Source organism: Hypomesus transpacificus, unplaced genomic scaffold, assembly GCF_021917145.1.
Source record: "Hypomesus transpacificus isolate Combined female unplaced genomic scaffold, fHypTra1 scaffold_134, whole genome shotgun sequence".
NCBI classification, from domain to species: domain Eukaryota; kingdom Metazoa; phylum Chordata; class Actinopteri; order Osmeriformes; family Osmeridae; genus Hypomesus; species Hypomesus transpacificus.
In genome coordinates, this window is record NW_025813710.1 from 326024 (window position 1) to 346201 (window position 20178).

The following is a 20178-nucleotide window of genomic DNA, read 5'->3' on the forward strand; positions in this document are numbered from 1 at the left end:
TCCCAATAAGCAATGGGACATCTTCAACTACCTGTCACCTTTCAGCAGTCACCTCAGCAACAGAGCTGTCCCTGCATGCTGCGCCTGCCTCTGACTCACTCACCCACCTAGGCTATATCAGAAGACATGGAGATGCATTGAGCATTCTTTCATATTGATAATTGAAATAAGCTTAATGTGTATTGTTCATATGAAGATTTCTGAGATGAAAATCATGTTATCAACATATCATAGGGAGTCAGGTGGCTGAATGGTAAGGGAATCGGACTGGTAATCAGAAGGTTGCTGGTTCAATTCCCGGCCGTGTCAAATAACATTGTGTCCTTGGACAAGGCACTTCACCCTACTGGCCTCGGGGGATTTTCTAACTATCCGTCGTAATTTCGGAGAGCTACGGAAACCCCCTTGGCTGTGATTGGTCAGTATTAAGAACCGCTTGTGTTAGGGGAGGGGGCGGGGTTGCCGTGATAAACAGGACGAACAGAATCCTTTGACCGCCATTGCTGTAAGTTTTTACAATTCATATTTCAACTAAACAGTACATGTAAATCAGCATCTGAATTAACATGTGACGAGAAATGGGCAGTGTAGTTGCTGAAAATCTGCATATTTTATTGATGAAACGGCTAATTTGTAAATTTGCTCTGACTTTTTGATAACCTAGGTAAATAAACACTCAACGACGTCTTACAAAAAACGTTGCGCCACCTACTCTTCTGGCAGTTAATTGTTTTTAGCACACACAGCCTACGGAGAACCATGTACGCAGTCTATCCGTCCGTATCCGTGCGCCCTCCCATCCGTAAACGGAGACGCAGTAGCATATTTCGGCCTTTAGTACCGTAGCTGAAAGTCTAGGAAAGTTGAGGCAACTTTTCGCTACGTACCTACTTAATATCTTAATCTGCTAGACAAGTGGGTTTCCCCTTCGGTCTTTTGGTGAGCAGTCTCCTGAACGCTACTTAGCAAATTAAGTTATTTAGCACTAGCGTTGCTACCTGCATATACTTACAGCGCATATACCTACAGTGCCTCGTTTTGCTCCTAGATTCAGACCTAGCCCTGGTAAATTTTTGAGCTAGCTAACTAATAGACTTATATAGACTTTTATACTAATAGTCTGCTATGTGGGAATCGCAGGAGCTAACCAGTCGAAGGGCGTACAAAAATACAGGGTGTTGATATTCACAGCCTGGAAACATACCCATCTGCAACTGTCGCAAGCACAACCCACAATTTCCCCAGAAATTGTACCCTCTCTTGTTCACTTAGTTATCCCAACCCCCTCCTTTGGCAAACCTATCACACATTCCTACACACTCCTGAAATCACAATTGGTCATATTGTTGATCGTAAATTTACATACCCCGTGTTTCCCATTGGATCTTTTTTCTAGAGTTAACAAGTACATTCATATACTTTTCTCTCACAATTTGACCCAGCATGAATTAATTTACGTGTTTACCTTGCCTCCAAATAATTTCGAATTTACATTAGATTTAAATAAAAAATGTTTATTAGGGCTGGGCGAGATTTTTTTATATCGATTTATCAAAGTAATGACTTCCCTCAATAAAGATATCGTACATTAATTCATTAATGTTCATTTTCAATAATATCGATAATGTTGCTGAAGAATAATTAGGAACAGCAGTCAATTTAATTTCTGTGATGCAGCAGGAAGTTGTGGAGAAATGGTAGCCTACGTACGCTCACTAAAATATACTGACTGAGCACCTCCAATGGAGTAGCTAATGTTAACTGTGGAAAATTAGTCTTATTGCCAAAAACAGTGGCAGCGATAGCCATGGCGAGGGGAGCAACTTCCAATGAAGAAATTATTGATAAAAAGGGTTCGTTGTCTTCAGTTATTTGGAAGAGGTTCCCATTCCCATTATTTTCATTGTTTAAAGTAGTCTACAGTCCTCTATATTACTTACTTAATCCTCTCCTTCTGGCTTCCTCAATGTTATAATTGCAATAGACTGTCCCCATGTGTGTATCCAGGCCCACTGGAAGATTCAGGTGTGACTGCCTGGTGCCCCCAGGGTTGAAAAAGTGTTGCTAAAATGCCCTCTAAAGTGCCCTATTGCTTGAGTGCTCAGGATGCCCCTTCATGCAATAAATAATAGTATGCACTCTAGAAAAAACAGTGATAACATGTCTTAATGAGTGCCCTGATAGTGGAGAAAAAGAGATGCATTGCCCAATAAGGTGCCTTTACAACGTTCCTGTGCCCTTCCTTCCAGTGGAAAAGGGTGCTATTACGAAGTGCCCTTTATGTTGCTACATGTCCCAAATAGTGCCCTTTCCAAAGGGAATCAGATGCTGTGCCTTACAGTCTCCCCTACAATGTGCCAACTAAGGCATGCTTTCACAATGAGACTGCGACAACACCCATTCCCATTGTTACATTGGTGGGGCACCATGTTGTGCAGTAGGAGCCCTTTAAATGTTTCTCTCCCACCCTTCAAACAGCCAGAGTCTGCCACTGTCCAGACCCCATCTTAACCTGTGGAGGCAGACTATGTTAGTTGGAAATCTTTCCATAGCACAGGTAAACAAGTACAAATGAGTATTTTGTGATTCTAAACATGTTGTTTATTATATTCTTCAACACTAACTTGTGTAATATGCAAGAAAATGTGAAGCAGTTTTCGGCTTCTAACGGACACTACGAGATTCCGACAATGACCCCTTTTGACTGGACAGTGTCACATTTAAATGATCGGCAATGTTTTGTCAAGTTTTCTTTGTCGCCCTGTTAATTGCGGCAAATTGTCCTTTTTGGGGATAACTCAAACTCCAAAAATCCAATTATGCTGCGGAAAATAACACAGCTCTGCTTTTTGTGACATAACTCTTCTTTTTGACAATTGCCTGGTCTGGGCTGCTTCTGTTTTTCATGTTCGCACACTATCTAAGCTAATTGAGGTCTAGCTTGAATTAGCTTAGCTTTTTAGTGTAATGGAACGTTAGTGGAACGGTTGAGGATTAAGTCCAAGTTGACGTTTAACTAAGCGAGGCATTGTGTAAGCACAGCTTTTGTTAGCGACGTTGATGGAATACCATATCATAATAATATAAGAGAAGCTGACGAAGTTGAATGTGCTTTTCCCTATTTACAATGCGGATACTCCGGCTAGCTGGTCACATGAGCCCTGAGTCTTCAGACAGGTACGTTGTTACTGACAATGATCGCTTCCAGTAAACTTGTTGTACTAGAGAGTTTTCCAGAAATACATTTCAAGTTAATTTACGTTTTTGGGCGAATTCTTTGTAGGTCCAATCAGCGAACAGAGGGAGTGGCTGAGAACGATGACGTTAATGTTGTGCACTAGTTTGAGGAGTTCAGTAATGGCGGCGGAGAAAGATGCGAGCAAAGCGATTCTGCGGTTGTGGCAACGCTGCCGAATATCCATAAGTTAAAGCCGGAGCAAGAACATTCCTTGCTGAGTTTTGTTGGTGGCCATGATGTTGTGGCCCTCCTCCCCACGGGGTTTGGGAAAAGTTTGGTTTTCCAGTTACGGCATCTAGCTCCGTTACAGTAGTGGTGAAGGAGTTGGCTAAGGCGAACGCTTGCGATTGGCTATGGCAGATTAGAGTGGTTCTGGGCAGATCCAATAGTTTTAAACTTCAACAGAGGACCCGCCTTCAAGGAAGTTAACGCTTGTCAATGGAGTGATCCCAGACCCTCTGTACAAATGAAATGTACGAGGGTCTGGTTAGGACCAGGCTAATATTGCTTAGCCCTAAATGGAAAGATATGCGTATTCTACCTGTTTTCAGTCATGCATGGCCAGGGTGGAAGGCCTAGAATGGTTTTCCACTTTGGACATCAACAGTTAAAGATAGGGTACTAAAGTTTTGTGAACCGAGCAATTTTTGCTCAAGATTGAATTGATTTAAACCAACATGTCCCACCCCTTACCTCTACAAAACCACTCCTCCAGAACACATGAACACATTGCCTGACTACTACCTGGTGGTAGGTAGGTTTGTAGACAGACAAATAGCCCGTCCAATCTTTACTGCCGGTCCAACCTTAATGACTTTATTGCAGTCCTGCAACACCCACTAATATCGGATTGATTTTATTTTACTGTCAAACCTTTATCTATTGGTTGCCATCATGATGTGTAATTTTATTTCAGCAAATATGATAAAGTGCTACTCAACAGCATTGCCTACCCTGCCTTTTAATGTTAGAAAACAGCAAAAATGTAATACAAACATTAGGCTAGGTTTCACTCAGCAATTTTTTGGTATGGACAATTTGTTTCCGTGGCTTTGGTTGGGACATGTTACTAGCATCCCTACTAAATTCTATGCCCCTGCCGATGTATATCTGCAATGAAGTTGTCGTTGTTTGCAAGGAATATATATATTTTCTTTTGTTGTTGAAAACTTGAAAAGAAAATTAAATATTTGATACAAAAAAATTATAATACAGTGCCAGTTATATAGTGCAAAGCTGCCATATAACTACTACTAGTACTATGCACCATCTCACACCAGTCAAATGTGGGGTTCAATAGCTTAATGTTCATGTTCAGGAAAATACTGTTTAATAATAATTTGTATTGGTCCAAATTACATTGTGTTTTCTTAACTTTTAATCCACCAGGTTACACTGTACGAGTGTCATTCCCAGGGAGAGATAAGACTTCTTCAGTCTTATGTGGACGCAGATGTATCCTTTACACTTTTTCCAAATGTGTCATTTTTTGCTCATATTTTTTGAGGAACTTACACATGAGGACAATAAGTCTGCAATTGTTTTACTGGTAGTCAGCTCTTAAAATTGTTTACAAAAAAGGCTAAATCCCACATTTTCATTAATGTGTAATTAACAACATGGTACTAACTTAAGATGGGCTACAATATTCTGATATCTGTTCAAAGATGACCCAATGTCAAGCATAATGGTATGTCGAATGCCACATACAGACTGAATACCTGTCTGTTCACAACAACAACAAAAAAGTACAAACATTTTCGCGATCTGACTTAATGGCTGCTGGACATTGCAGATTCAGCCGCTAATAGCCTACTAATAATAAGACTTGTGTCACCAGTCCTGTTGTAACCGAATGCCGATGGTATTTAGTGTCTCTTACAATGTACTACAAATGTAAAATATTGTTTGTTTAACATGCAAATCATCAGAGCACTCTTATCACTGCCTGAACTTGCAGCATGCGAACTTGCATAGAAGAGTGGGTGGGGAACGGTGCAATAGAGAAAGATGTTTTTGTCTTTGCCGGAGAAGATAATGTCACTCGATTTGGATGTGATTCTTATAATAGGCATATTGATTTTTCAACCCAGCGCGTTAGCATGAGCGAAGTAGGGCTAGGCCAACTTACGTTTTTCAGGTGGAAGGCTACATCATATTTGACATCGAACTATGAAAAATAAACCGTTGTTGGCAGAGTTTGCATTCAACGTTTCACCCGGTACTTTGTAAATGTACTTTAATTAAATGCTGCCATACCACAGATTTCTTTGCCATTTTGACTAATAACACCAACAAAGTAGGCTATGGCAGAGTTTGTAGTTCTGCAGCCAATTGTGCTCGTGCCTTGTACAAAATACCAAACCAAAACAAACAGATTAACAAAATAGCAACAGGGCTCCAGACTAACTTTTTTTACTAGGAGCACAGTAGCCCCTGACTGAACATTTTAGGACCGCAAGCAGAACATTTAGGGGCACACCTTATATTGACCTGCAATGCATTTATTAATGTAACTGGAGAGGGTACAATTCAGTGGCAATTTTAGATCCTTTTTAGGAGTGCTCAAGCACTCCTAATATTTTAAATAAATGTATTAATTGTTATCCAGTGAAATTAGGGATTGATATTAGCAAGGGGGTTTACGTTTAGCACTTTTGCAAGGCACTGTATTCATGTCACATTCTCATTGGGGGCTGAGCACTCCCAAAGGTCTGATCCTAGAATCGCCCCTGCGACGCACCATATAAGCTTGAGCTTAAATACATTATTTAATGTGACATTACGTAGGCTACTGTACATGCAAGTCTTAGCTAAATGACTTAAATGTATGATGCACTTTTCGATCAGTCCTCCGACACCACAACACGATACTTGCCGAGTATAACAGCGCAACAGCTCAAACACAGGCAGGGATACAACGCTAGTGCTAAATAAGTATTTAGCTGCTATGCTCTATGACGCCGGGTAAGAAGGGCTTGTGAAACTGCTCACCAAAAGAACGAAGGGGCATCCACTTGTCTGGAAGATTAAGACATGTTTGTAGGAACCTAGCGAAAAATATCCTAAACTTTCCAAGACTTTCAGCTAGGTTTATAGGTACCTAGCGAAAAATAGCCTCAACTTTCCTAGATTTTAAGCTACGGTACTAATGCAGAAGGAAAGCTGATATCGCTGTCTTACTAGAACGTCGTATCTATGCGTTATTACTAACGTGTGCTGACATTGTGCACACCCAATGAATTCAACATTTGTAGGTCGCACATGCGCGAGTGCTTGTAAAAAATGCTCGCACTGTCTCAAAAACTGGTCGCAAAAATGCCACCATTTGGTCGCAGTCTGGAGCCCTGAGCAATACCTTTTCTTTTAAATTATATATTTTTAAAGTTGGTTTATTTGTCTTAAATAATATAATCTACAATTTCTGTAGAACATTTAGTTAATTCAGCAATGATGACACAAGAGGGAATCAGATCTCACACTGCCATACGGCAGCTCGACTAAAAAAAATCTTAGTCGACCGTGAGCATATTGACCAGAAAATCGACTAATCGACTGAGTGGGGACAGCCCTACAAATTAGACTATTGATCAAAACGTCATGGATATGGCACATGAATAAATCCTCAGTGATAGTTAAGTAAACAGTAATGTTGCATATTGGCACAGGCTCATTTTTCATTTATTATTAATAATGATAACTCACTAATCAGAGCTGTATTCCAATGATGGGACACCTTATGTCAACTAAGAAGATAAATCCTAATGTAACCTGTTCCTAGAATACTGTCTCGACGTATGGCCTCTTTGCTCTCACATTTCTGTTAGTGGGAAGCATGCATTTCCATACAGTACTGTAGATTAAAACTTAGGAGTAATAAATCAATAAAGGAGTTGTATCCCTTGTAGAGGAATGCTGTGTTTTTATATACTGTATTTAAACCTGTTTTGGTGTCAACATTTTTATTGTTATTTTTTCAATATTGCTGATTTAATTGATGATGCTAATGTTTGTTGCTAAAGTTTCAGTAAATCTTCAATGCTGCCCAGGACACCTGTGGTCATACATAGAAATACATTTGTGGCTAAACCCCTTTGCCCCTTGTAAATGCAAAAATTCAGTTGAGTTTCAAGCTCCAATTTAGCTGCAAACCAGCAGATTTAACATCTGCTGCCAACAGTTCATGATCTCTGAAAACTTTGCAAAAACAGCTTCAGTGTCAAGGGTTTTTGATATGCAGACTTGCCCCTCCCCTAGGGGTGGGCGGTATACCGGTATGAACGAAAATACCGGTATTGCGTTGTGCCATGATATGGATTTTGCCACATCATGGATATCACAATATATTAATACATTTGTTAGTAAAGTGTTTCTGTTTGGTATAAAATATAAGTCAAGTGATACTGACTAGTGGGCTAGTTCAAATTTGTATCTTTTACAAAAAAAAACATGCAGCATGGACGCTGCACGCATTGTGCCAGCCAATGAAAGTCAACAAACAAGCTAGCGCAACTCCACAGGAAGCAAACATTCATATGAGTAAACTGCTTTTGTTGGCAAGTGTAGGCAAGCGTTAATAATGTCTGAAAATATCTCCAGTGGGGTTGATTTGCCGGACAAAGAAGAATTGGTAAAAAATTGAGCCCTCTGTCGTTTGGAAATGATTTGGTTTCAAGTCATCCGACATCGACCAACAAACAGTAGCCTACTCTGTAAGTTGTGTCGTCGAATTGTGCTAGCCAAAGGTGGAAACACAATCTTTTTCACCACCTGAAAGCCATGCATGTGCGCGAAAATGAATCTACCAGAATGCGTTTGACAAATCCAATGCCAGGTTGGTTAGAATTGTAAAATGTATGGTTTTTGTAGGCCAACAGAATCAAGTATTCAGCCATGTAATCATTGTTTATAGCTAGAGCCAACTCTACAAATATTTAACAGTTTTTTTTGCGATCCCATAAACGTAGGCTACTGTTGAACGCGTAGGCTACTGAGAAGTCAATCTTCCGTGGCAACGCTGCAAAATTTTGAAAATTCAACTCCTGTGACAGTGACACACTGGAGTTACCCAATCCAAATCCGTCCATGTGCGGTAGATTAGCCGCTGCAGTTCGGATTGCATTGTCATGACATTTTAAGAATAACTAATATATCGTGATAAATACCGATACCGTCAGTGCTTACGTATTATACCGTGATAAACATTTTAGGCCCTACCGCCCAGCCCAGCCCTACCCTCCCCCAATGGCCCCAAACCAACAGGCACACCAACCCAGCAGTTTAAAATTGTGTTGTGCTTGACTGATGTTGCATTAAGGCAGACGAGAACTTCTACACTTGTGCTTGGACATTTGATACAAGTACAAGTCATCCCCTCTTGGCAGTGGCTGGATCACGTGGAATCATTAGAGTGATCAACCACATCACCATGCAATGCATCAAGGTGAGTCGTCACATAGTAAAGATCTCAATTTAACTGAGAAGCCCATATTGTTAGAATTATATACATGGACAAGTGGAATAAACAAGTAATTGTAATTAAAAAGGAATTAAATACAGCCATAAGCATTTTATTTTGGAATTAACCCAGAATTGCATTTTATTTATTTATGTATATATTTTTTTTTTTTTATACATATTTTACATAATTTCTGTAGAATAATTGGTGAGTGGTAGAAATTGGGGAGAAACCATTGAAAATATTGGTCACAGTGTGGAAAACGTTATACCATGGTGTTTTTAAAATGCCTTTAATTCTTACCACTGTTGTCTCTTTTTCAATGCAGCATTATGTGGGACACGGGAATGCCATAAATGAACTGAAGTTTCACCCGAGGGACCCAAACCTCTTGCTGTCTGTCAGCAAAGGTAATCTTCCTGTAGTTTCTTATTTTATCCTGTGCTCCAGTGATTAATATCTTTATTAGACAGTAGTTTATAAGCCTTTCAATTATAGAATGTCTGTAATAAAAGCTTGTTTGGAGTACATTCTACATCCCAAGTTAACTTTTAGAGAACATGCTCCACCCTTTGAAGGTTGTCGTGTTAGCAGTTGTTTCCACTCAAATTCCCATAGCACTCTTCCCCATCATTTTTTTGTATGCACTTTAAACCACTCGTTGTTTAAAAGGAGGTACTACAGGTAAACAGGAAAGGAACTTTTCATCAGGATGAAAGATTACTAGATAAATATACACCGAAAAGTTTTGTTTTGTATTTAGACTTTTATTGATGCAAATAGTGTTATCTCTAACAATTAATTTATTTGCATGTGACATAAATCGCACTATTGAGTAGATTAAGTCAGATCTTGTTGGTTCGTTTTAGTTTGATGTAGGGCTGCAACTTACGATTATTTTATTAATCAATTAATCTGTCGATTCTTTTTTCGATTAATCGATGAATCTGATAAAAAAAAATTAAAAAGCATTCATTTCCAACCCCTTTATTCAAAAACAGAAATGACTAAAAATCTTCAGAATGTGCACAAACTGGCACACCATTTTGAAAAAGTTATTAATCTTTATGTGGATTTAATGCTATTTTCAGAGATGAGCAATTTATTTGAGTCTTGTTTTTAAAACTTTTTTTTTTTATTGAAAGGTTGTGGAAGTAGGCCAGATTGTGACACAATTTTGAAAAAGTTAAGATTTGGAAAGATTAAGCTATTTTCAAAGATAAGTGATTTTCTATCATTTTATTTGAAACTTCATCGAAAAAGTAAAGGCTGTGGAAGTATACCAGACATTGTTAAGATACTCTGGTGTCTGTTTGAGGTTTTATATTCATGAAAATATAATAAAAGTATACATTTTTTTAAATGGTATGGGTAGTCTAAACGCGGTCCCAAACGCGACAAAGTAGCGTCTTCCGTATGTGAGACAAATGTCGAATATGAAACTAACAATTAATTAACAATCAATTAACACACCTTTTCGATGTATTTAGTGTGAAATGCTCCCACAGATTGGATGACTTAGGTCGTACTGATTTCTCCGCTATGTGTTTCAGAACAACTTACTCAACAACGTCTCTCCGATGGTCTTTCCTCTACCTCCGCTCTGCTCCGTGCTCAACATAACTTTTTTTAAATACTCAAACATCTCCGACTTATTGAGTGGTGTAATAATTGCGCGACACAACAAATCGATAATGAAATTAGTTGCCAACGCTTTTAATAATCGATTTTAATCGATTCGTTGTTGCAGCCCTAGTTTGATGAATAACTTACTGGTTGGTAATCTACAAAGGCTTTTGTAAAAATAATATTCTTTACGTTTAAGTCTGTGTAAAGCATAGTAAATGTTCAGAGTTTGTCACACCACAGAAAAAAGTTACTAACCACCAAGCCAAATTTGAAGGCAAAAACTAATCTGTCAGTGAAATCTTGAAAAAACAAGCAGTAACCCTTTTCTCTTAAATGCTGGGGGCATGTCCTCTGAGGGCACTGAAACCACACCCACTTGCGAGAAAGCTGCATCTCTCAACGTTCAAATACTGCTACAGACCCATTCACCAGTAACAGCGGATTCCCAGTTGTCTCAGATGAAAGTTTCGAAAACTACCCGATGTAAAATGTTCACTGCTGAGGCGGATGTTGGTGGTGATCATCATTCATCAAGGTGACTCTTTACAAAATCTATCCACCTCTTGCTGATCTCATCATTCTTGGGAAATTTAAATATGGAGACCGAGCTATTTTGTAAATTCTCGTATCCAGGGACTATGCATTTTGGGGACAAAGGCATAGCTAGCTAGTAAACTGTTGGCTGTAGTAACATTAACTAACGGTAAGGACAGTAACTCACTCGCGATTGAGCAGGCAAAATTCAAAGGTAAAACGTATAACACAAGTAAAACAATGTATTCTTCCGTACACACAAAAAAAACTAAAATACACACATTTCACAAATGCCAAGGTTATAAATGACAAATATTATCATTCTGTATTAAGCTCCTACCTCTATTACATATTTAAAGCACAGTCAACCGATCAGCTCTGTTGTCACTTGTCAGTCAGCTATGCCTGCTCCATAGGTAATGCCTTCTTTGAGTTGTTTTTTACGAGTCAGTGGACTTTTGCTTATGTTTTACATTGTTTTACAACAATGTCTATAACAAGTATATGTTGCGCACAAGTGTCTTTTCTTTATCTTTTTACATTCATACCTTAAGCAGGGTTTCCTGCAGAAAATTAGTTAAGGTGGTAGGGCGGGGTATGCCGTCAGAGCGGGGGGGGGGGGGGTCGTCTATCTCTTTTTTGGGGGGTCAATTAGTCTATCGTTTTGCTTGTTTGTGCGATAGACTTGTGTTCTGCAGAGAGGGGACACTGGAGTTGGTCACGGTTTGGAATGGAAGGGAGAAAATGAATATATATATTATTTTTGGACGTAGTTACGTAGGCGGCAGGTGTGTGTTGCTTAGGTTGCTTAGCCTAAGCTGCAAAGTGAAGGGAAGCCCTGTTAAGAAACGGTATTATTCAGATACATACTGTAAATGAATTGTGACATCAGTGTTTCCCCTAGGTTAACAGCTTTGGGGGGGGGGCGCTATATACAAAAAATATTAGGGTGCCCCCCTAATATCAGGAGTCAGATAGCTGAGTGGTTAGGGCAGGGCTCGTGCTACCAATTTGGTCGCATAATAGACCAAAATGTGTACGGGTGCAACTGAAATTTTTCCTAGGTCGCACCGGTGCACCTAACCTCTTCGCATCTGCTGCCTCTCCAGGAACAAAGCGTTTGTTTCTTCTGTGACGGAACTCACACTCATGGTTGGATCACATCGTGGTCTAAACTAATCAGAGACGGGGCGGGTCTTTGCCTCTGATTGGCTGTGCTCTCGAAGCCCTCGAAAATGAAAAACGAAAGGTTGATACAGAATGTTGAGTTTTTAACAAGACATGGACTTCTAAGTATCTGTTTACTGAGGTCAAAGCTGTGTTCTTAGTTTTGGAGAACAGATCGTTGTGTTGAAGGATAACAATTTGAATCAGCACTAAGGGACTAAAGAAAAAAACCAACGCAGACATAATAAGAACTTGACAACTTCAGTGGACGCGGGCTGATGGTTTGATAGTTAAATTGCAGACCCAGATCATCACCTGTCAGCTGTCCTTCGCATATCCACCTCAGACATTAAGCCAGATTTCGATGCACTTGTTCAAGCCCACTGGATGCCTCTCACAGAACAAAATGAACTGAAAAAAAGTATTGCTTTTTGTATAAAGTCGATCAATTGCATATCTTTAACATAATGCAAAACAACTTTTCAGTGTTTGAAGATTTAGTTAAAAATAAGAGGAAACACTGATGTAATGATTATTTTAGTTTTTACTGTTACTTTGATAGTCTTTTCCTAGTTGACCAACTTGCAAAATATTTATACAAATATTTACAGAAGATCCTTATTCTTCTGACAACCAGTAGCAGCTAATCAAAATATATGCTTTACTGCTTTTTACAATGGGGGGAAATGAATAGTAAGCAGAATTAAGTTCAAGTTATTGTTGATGTGGCCCTCCAACACATTTCAGGTTTCTCATGTGGCACCTTGTCAAAATAAATTGCCCCCCCTGAGTTACGGAGCTGGGCCATGGAGCTAACTCATGGAGCTAGGATTTTGATGCTAGAGAGTGTGGCAAGCTGGTTTAGCCAAGGCCAAAGGGCAAGAAAGCCAAATTACAGGTGTTGGCCATCTGAAGGGCATGCGACAGCAAAGGGGAGACTTTGAGCCATGAAATGTTAGGTCTCAGTTCAGGGTTCAGCACTTTTAAACGGTAACACTTTCTATGTTGAAATGTTTTATTTTGCTTGCAATGTTTTAGTTTGGCAGCTCAGTGAAAATATTTTTATATACAGTTTAATTGTGCTTCAAACAAAACCAATATTTACCTACACCTTATTCTTGTTTAAGGTCATTTACATAATATATATGAATGTATATGGAGCGTGATAAAAAGGTGACCTTGAAATTGTGGCGACGCACCAATTTTGTGCTGGTGCACCTAAATAAATAAAAAAGGTAGGCGCACCAGTGCAACCAAGGGAAAAAGTTAGTCTGGAGCCCTGTAGGGAATCGGACTAGTAATCTGAAGGTTGCCAGATCGATTCCCGGCTTTGCCAAATCACGCTGTGCTTACTGTAAGTCGCTCTGGATAAGAGCGTCTGCTAAATGACTAAATGTAAATGTAATTCAATGGTAGGGGAAACACTGGACTGTTTTTCAGATTTTATGCCGATAGCTAGCTAACTTTGCTAAACAAAGCAAAGCTGAATACATTACCCTGATGGGATGTAACCTTAATTTAGGAAACCGTTTTCATGAAATCGGATTGGCTTGGATCCAAAATACACAATATTCACCTGTATGAACAACCGTGAAATATCAGGGTGCCGTATGACATGTTCTAGGAAATAAATAGAAGCCCCTTTCTTTCTCTGGCAGTTTTGGCAGAGCTGTTCCTGGTGCACTGTGCTTGTTTATCATTTGACTCCGGGAAGGAGATGGCTGAGCGGTTAAGGAATTGGGCTAGTAATCTGAAGGTTGCCAGATCGATTTCCGGCCGTGCCAAATGACGTTGTGTCCCCCAGGCAAGGCACTTCACCTTACTTGCCCCGGGGGGGGGAATGTCCCTGTACTTACTGTAAGTCGCTCTGGATAAGAGTGTCTGCTAAATGACTAAATGTAAACGTAAATTAAAATACAGCGCCACCACATTGGCGTAATGCCGCAGTTGCAGTTTTAAACGACAGAAATCCACCAATAGCAACGCTTATTAGCCAGCTAGCAATTACACTTCATACCAAAATAATTTTTGACTGCTACACATGCCATATATTGTTGGAAAGCTACGATTCTTGTGGTTCTATTGATATAAACCATTTCAAGATCGAGTTGCAACAGCAGCAATCAACGTCTTTGTCAAACCACCAACATGTAAACAAAGCAAAAGCAAACAGTGACTACTCACCTAATAAGGTCTGGCTAAAATGGTCTGGTTACATTCCCAAAGGTCCAAACTATCCAACCATGTATGTATTCCGTCCAAAACAATGTATTACATCCAGTGGTTTAGAGGTCAAAATTAAGGGTGGGTAAACTATGAATTTTACTATAGACTAATCCACAACGTCTGTGTGTACATACATTCGTGGATCCTGATTGGTGTCACTGCCGCAGCCGCAACGCATTGATTGGAGGGTCACAGACCATACAGCGCAGATGAAATGATTCAGACTACAGCGTTTATATGTTAAACAATATGAAATGTAGTCTCAGGTGTTTTAAAATTACACCAAATTTATTTCGGATTATTCCAACAGCAGAATACGAGGTGCAGGGAATTTAGTAAACGCGCATAAACGCTATTTAGACGTGGATAAACGCAATATCCACAATTTAGAGGTGGATAAACACCATTTCCGAATTTCGGGAGGTGCGTAAACGGCGTTTACGTGCGTTTAGCCCCCACTAAATCTCTGATTACATCCATAAATAGCCATGGCTGGGAATCAAACCGGCAACTTTCTGATTAATAGCCCGATTCCCTAACCGCTCAGCCATCTGAGCCCCTTTCTGTGTCAATACTGGTGAATCAGATAAAGCACTAATGTGTTCATGCTTCCGTTTCAGGAAGGGATGCATCGAATCAGGGATTCGGATTTGTACGATTACTGGGCTTTTTGACGGGGTTCGGTGCAGTAGGCTGCATTGAACGTTGTCTGGCAGTATTTTCAGTCAAAAGAAGGCGATTCAAGTCGAGCTTAATACGATGTTTAATTTGTAATGCCGATTTGTCTCGTGGTGGCAAGGACCCTAAACAATACACAACATATCCGCTGTTAAAACATTTGCGTATGAAACATCCGAAAGAAATTCAAGAAATCTAAAAGGGTAATATTTTGGATCTTAATTGAATCTTGAATAAGAGAAAACATAGGCCATATGGTAATTGTCAAAATAGTTTTCCCACTTGTATTCCTGGCATAATGTTGCCTATTTTGACTGAGGATGGGAATAGGATTTGGTTTTCATTTTCGGATTCAGACTAATCTTAACCAGAGGATTCGGTATTCGGCCGAACCCCCAAAATCTGGATTCGGTGTATCCCTAGTTTCAGCAATACTTAATGGGGGATTAAGCTATGATATATGATAGTTGTAAGTACCACTTTTAATTAGAGACAACAATTTGAAAAGTAATACCGGTAGCAGGGTTTCCTCGTTACAAATAGAAATACTTAATTTATCACAAAGTTTCGGGGCACCACCCGAATATTGGTTTAGGACATTAGGGAATCCTATATTTATCATGTAATAATCAGTCTAATCTTTAGGAATTAATTTGTTCTAAGTGTAGAGCCAATCGTAACATCAGTGAACACGCACGTCAAAATATCTTTAAATCAAATCAAATGTATTTGTATAGCCCTTTTTACATGCAAGCATGTCACAGAGGGCTTCATTGAACTGCCCCTCAACCAACCTAAACCCTCAAGGAAGACAAAGAAAAACTCCCAACGGGAGAAAAAATTTAAGGAATCTTTACAATGAATTTCTTCCAAGTATGGTAAACAGATTTTATGAACAAGTTAGATTATGGGTTTGATAGGAGATATTGGTTTCAATGAACAGAATGAAATGGTCTAATTTAAAGACAGAAATTGTACAGTCAATGATTACATCCTTACAAATCATAAACAGAGCTCACGCCAATGCCATGTCGGGGAGGAAAGAGCGTTAGCCATAGTTATGTTTGATCAGGGGTTGATCAATGAGATTGAGGCTGGTTCGTGGCAAAGGTCCATTTGAAGAATCTGAAGTCAAAGCGCGGCTGCGCTGCATGTGACTGAGTCTGCGGGATCTGTCAAGTCGCAATTAGAATTGCGTTTTTGATCTTCTGTTAAAACGTCCAGATGGTAACGTGTTCACTATAAAGATGAATCTCAGGAGAAGCTTGGGGGACGTCCTTTGGAACGCTGGTTTCGCTGGAGTCAGAGATTGATGGTCATATTAGAGTTTTATACAGTTCAGAGTTCGAGGGAGGACCTGTGTGGGGTCAGACGTTGATTGGGGGAAGCTGGGTTGTCAACTCCCCCCCTCCTTCCTTGGTCTCTGGTCTCTGGCTGGTTCATAAGATAGTTCAAATATTGTTGTGGACATCTTGGTACAGTTACAAAATATAGTTGAATGATTGTTTTATTATGTAAGCTTTGTGTAGATACCAAGAATGATGTGGTTATCTTTCAGTAAGAAGGAATAGTTACTAAAATCAAGATTTCAGTGAACACAACATTAAAACAAAGTAACAAACATGACACAAATAGCCCTCTCATAATCCTCCACCTTGTACTCTTGTGGTATAGGTGAAGTCTGAAGAACTTTCCTCAAAAGTTATGATTAAGGTATGTTCTTTGTTCAACTGCCGCCAAAACGGATAGCAAATCATTGCTGGACACGTGTTGTTTCAAGCAGGCCCTTTGAAGCTTGCAAGCTAGCAGGAGGGCTGAGATTGGGGAGGTCCCCCTCCCCCAATTCTATGGTTCCTTTGCATCGGCGTTTGGTGGGTAATCAGCATACAGAGGGTGTCACAAAGGCTGATTAGGTTTGTCTGATGTGATTGAATCACTCTTCAGGTGTGGCAAGATGTTGGCTCTGTGTGGTCTTGTTGACCTCACTACTTACCTTTTTATCTTAAGTATTTGACCTTGTTTACCAAGGGTCCTTTTGGAGTCTCCACAAGGCCCTTTTAGAAAACACCTGGATATACCCTTAGATTTTTTTTAAATATAAATATATTGTGGTATTATATATGACTTTTGCCTTGGATTAGGTAAGGCTTTATGCTGTTGTCCCATTGTGTCTTCCAGCTAATACCTCCCACCTATAGGCCTATTCAGGCATCTGTTTGCAAACCAAAATCCAGGTGGAAATACAAACTTTCCTTGTGTTCAAGCTTCTATTATTCTAAACCAGTAGGACTTACAGGGATCCTGACAAAAGTAGAAATAACTTGTCTCACCTTTTCAAAAGAGAGCACAACCATGCAAATACTCAAAATTGTTCAAGGACAGCTTTAAATTTACTTTCGATATGCCTTAGTTAGGCGTTTTTGTTGAATTTGACAGGAATGAAAACAGGTTAAAATATTGTGTCTTCCATGAAGTCACCAGTCAGTTTTGTCGAGAGCTTGAAGCAGCACAAACTTTTGACATCTTACTTTATGCAGGAAAAACCCTGATATGTGTATCTGATATGACAACTAGATTACCTGGCCTAAATGTTGGGCTGAACAATTAATTGCAATTGTGATAATATTGCAATGTGACAAGATTTTTTACCGCAAAGGCTGCGATTTCACTTTGGTCACATGACACAGGAGAGTAAGCAGTTTAAAGACGAATGATCAACTTGGCACGGTACACTTGACCTGTACAATGGGCTCAGGGTCGAACCTGACGCTACAGAGTGTCAAAGAGGCTGAGTAAGTCAGTTGTGTGTGTGTCAAGTATTGTGCAAAACCTACCTGGTTAACGTTGCTACTTCGCGGTGCAACACCACCAACCTAATTCAGCGCTTAAAAAAACATCACAAAGCCATGTACGATGAATGAAGATGAATGGCTAAAATGGTGACCATTTGAACACCAGTGTGTCAATTAAGCCAAAAACCACCCGACAGGATCACTAATAGAAATGTTTCAAAGCCTAACTAAATAATAACATACTCACAAAATGGCACGTGGAAATTACTCAAGCAGTAACAACATTCATGACGAAAGATATGATGCCCTTCAGTACGGTGATACACATACAGTAGGATCACTATGGCTGTCAGTGCCATACTGTTTCTGTTAGGCTACGGACTGGGTCCGATATATTCAGATTTTTTTTCTTCACTGCGCATGCGCAAAAAAAGGCGCTACGTGTCAGGAAAAAGTCTGTCATCTGACTGGCTGCCCTGTATATCAGTCGAGTGACGGGATGGATGATAGTCTGGCGTCTATTTTTTGTCATGCAATCTACCCACAGTACCTTTGAGATCGACTGATAGATCGAGATCGACGTATGGAGCATCACACCTGGTCCAGAGACTCCAAGCCTCCTCAACTTCAGCAGTTAGATGACCATTGCAGTGTCTGTTTGCACTCTTATGACCGGTTCCTGTTTTATTGCTATGGGTATATTCTGTGTTGTCATCAATGTTCCCTCTAAACTGCGTGACCGCGCAGACCAGTTGAAGGACCCGCGCACTAGATTTTTAAGACCATACACAAAATAAAATCTATATTTTTAAATTATTTTATAAAACCAATAAATGATCAGTTGATCGGCCAAATGCGGCGAAGCCCAATTCATACATTTCAATTTCACTCTAGACTACAAGCTTTTAACAAAATGACGACCCTGGCGCTCTGCTCAAGCTTTGACTGGCAACGAAAATCAGGAACGTTACCTTTACAGGCACCCAAAAAACATTTAAACACAAATGGCTTGATGAAATCGTTCAAATGGACACAAGCAATGGTCCAGGAAGGCTGGTTAAGCTTTCTTATATATTTAGCTACGAAGAAGCAAGCGGAGTTCTCTGCAAACTTTGCTCAGAGTACTGAGGTTTGCGCTCAGACAGATTTCAATTTGCTCAGTGCAGATTTTTTTTTGAGGGAACATTGGTTGTCACAATACCAACATTTTTTGTTTGATACTGATACCAAGTGTAGTATTGCTGTACTCGATACTGAAACGATACTAATGATTGTATTGAAATTGAGTAATGTGGGGGGAAGTGCTGGTGTTTCTGATTGGATGGTAGGTAGCAGTTAACTCACACAGACATCCACTCAGCATAAGACCTACCTCTAAATAAATGAATCGAACGAAAAACCTTCTGATTAATAGCCAGACTCTCTAACCACTCAGCCATAAATATATATAAAATCGATTTAACATCAATTTGTTTGTGGAAGAAACTTTGGGAGGAGAAATTATGTGAGGGATCCCCTCCTTCAGAGGTGCAAGACCATAGGCTAAACCTGTTCTCTACAACAATTAGCAAATGGATGTTGAAACACATATCTAGTGTTCAACTAAGTGATCTGAGTTGGCGGATGTCTTTTTAAACTCTGGTAGACCACCACATCCTCACAGCAGCCAGGTAAAGGAGGTGCTCTGTATGAAAACACCCCAACCTCCACAGTTTTGTGTTTTTTTTATATTATGTGAACCACCAGATAACCGATGTATTGGATCGTAGTGTCCTTATTGGATGATAGGATGTGAGGATACCAGAGAGGTAAGGTGGAGTGATTTCTAAATTAGGAGTAGGACTTTGAAATCTAGCGCTGTCTTGGATTCTTGGTTCTGGTTTTCACTTAACTTCATTTCAACAGTGAAGATACATCAAAATTGTGTAATTCAATTCCTTTTTATAGCAATATGATTACTCGTGTTAAAAATTATTACGTTTTTGAAGGTGTGAGGGAAACCTTGAGTACTACAGTCTTGATCAGAATCAGAATCAGAAAGGGATTTAATCGCCATGAAAGTTTGCACAGACAAGGAATTTGCTTTGGCAGGAAGGTGCATACAATAAACATATAGGAATCTTAAATTTAAATATGTGGTCTATACTAAGGATACATAACTGGCAGTGGAATAAAATAAAATAAAATATACAATAAAATAAAAATTGCCATAAAATAAAATATAAGTTGCCAATTTACATTATAAAATACAAATATTACAGGAATTGAATGTAGTGCAAAATGCAAATAGTTTTAGACATGAAGTCATTAAAGTCAGAGTGAACTCTTGGCCTTGTTGAGGAGGCCAACAGCGGAAGGGAAGAAACTGTTTGTGTGGCGTGAGGTTTTGGTCCTGATGGACCGCAGCCTTCTGCCGGAGGGGAGTGACTGAAACAGGGAGTGTCCAGGGTGGGAGG

The 20178-nt window shown here is 39.6% G+C and overlaps 2 protein-coding genes across 2 annotated transcripts in view; one reads left to right on the forward strand and one right to left on the reverse strand.

Moving 5' to 3' along the window:
* Positions 1 to 20178, reverse strand: part of LOC124488380 — a 232287-nt gene that overhangs the window by 67302 nt on the left and 144807 nt on the right. The window lies entirely within an intron of this gene.
* Positions 1 to 20178, forward strand: part of eed (embryonic ectoderm development) — an 86521-nt gene that overhangs the window by 24486 nt on the left and 41857 nt on the right. The window contains exons 4-6 of the mRNA XM_047051046.1: positions 4628 to 4693; positions 8556 to 8681; positions 9025 to 9106. Of these exons, the coding sequence (XP_046907002.1) occupies positions 4628 to 4693; positions 8556 to 8681; positions 9025 to 9106 (274 nt within the window). The remainder of the gene's footprint in view (positions 1 to 4627; positions 4694 to 8555; positions 8682 to 9024; positions 9107 to 20178) is intronic.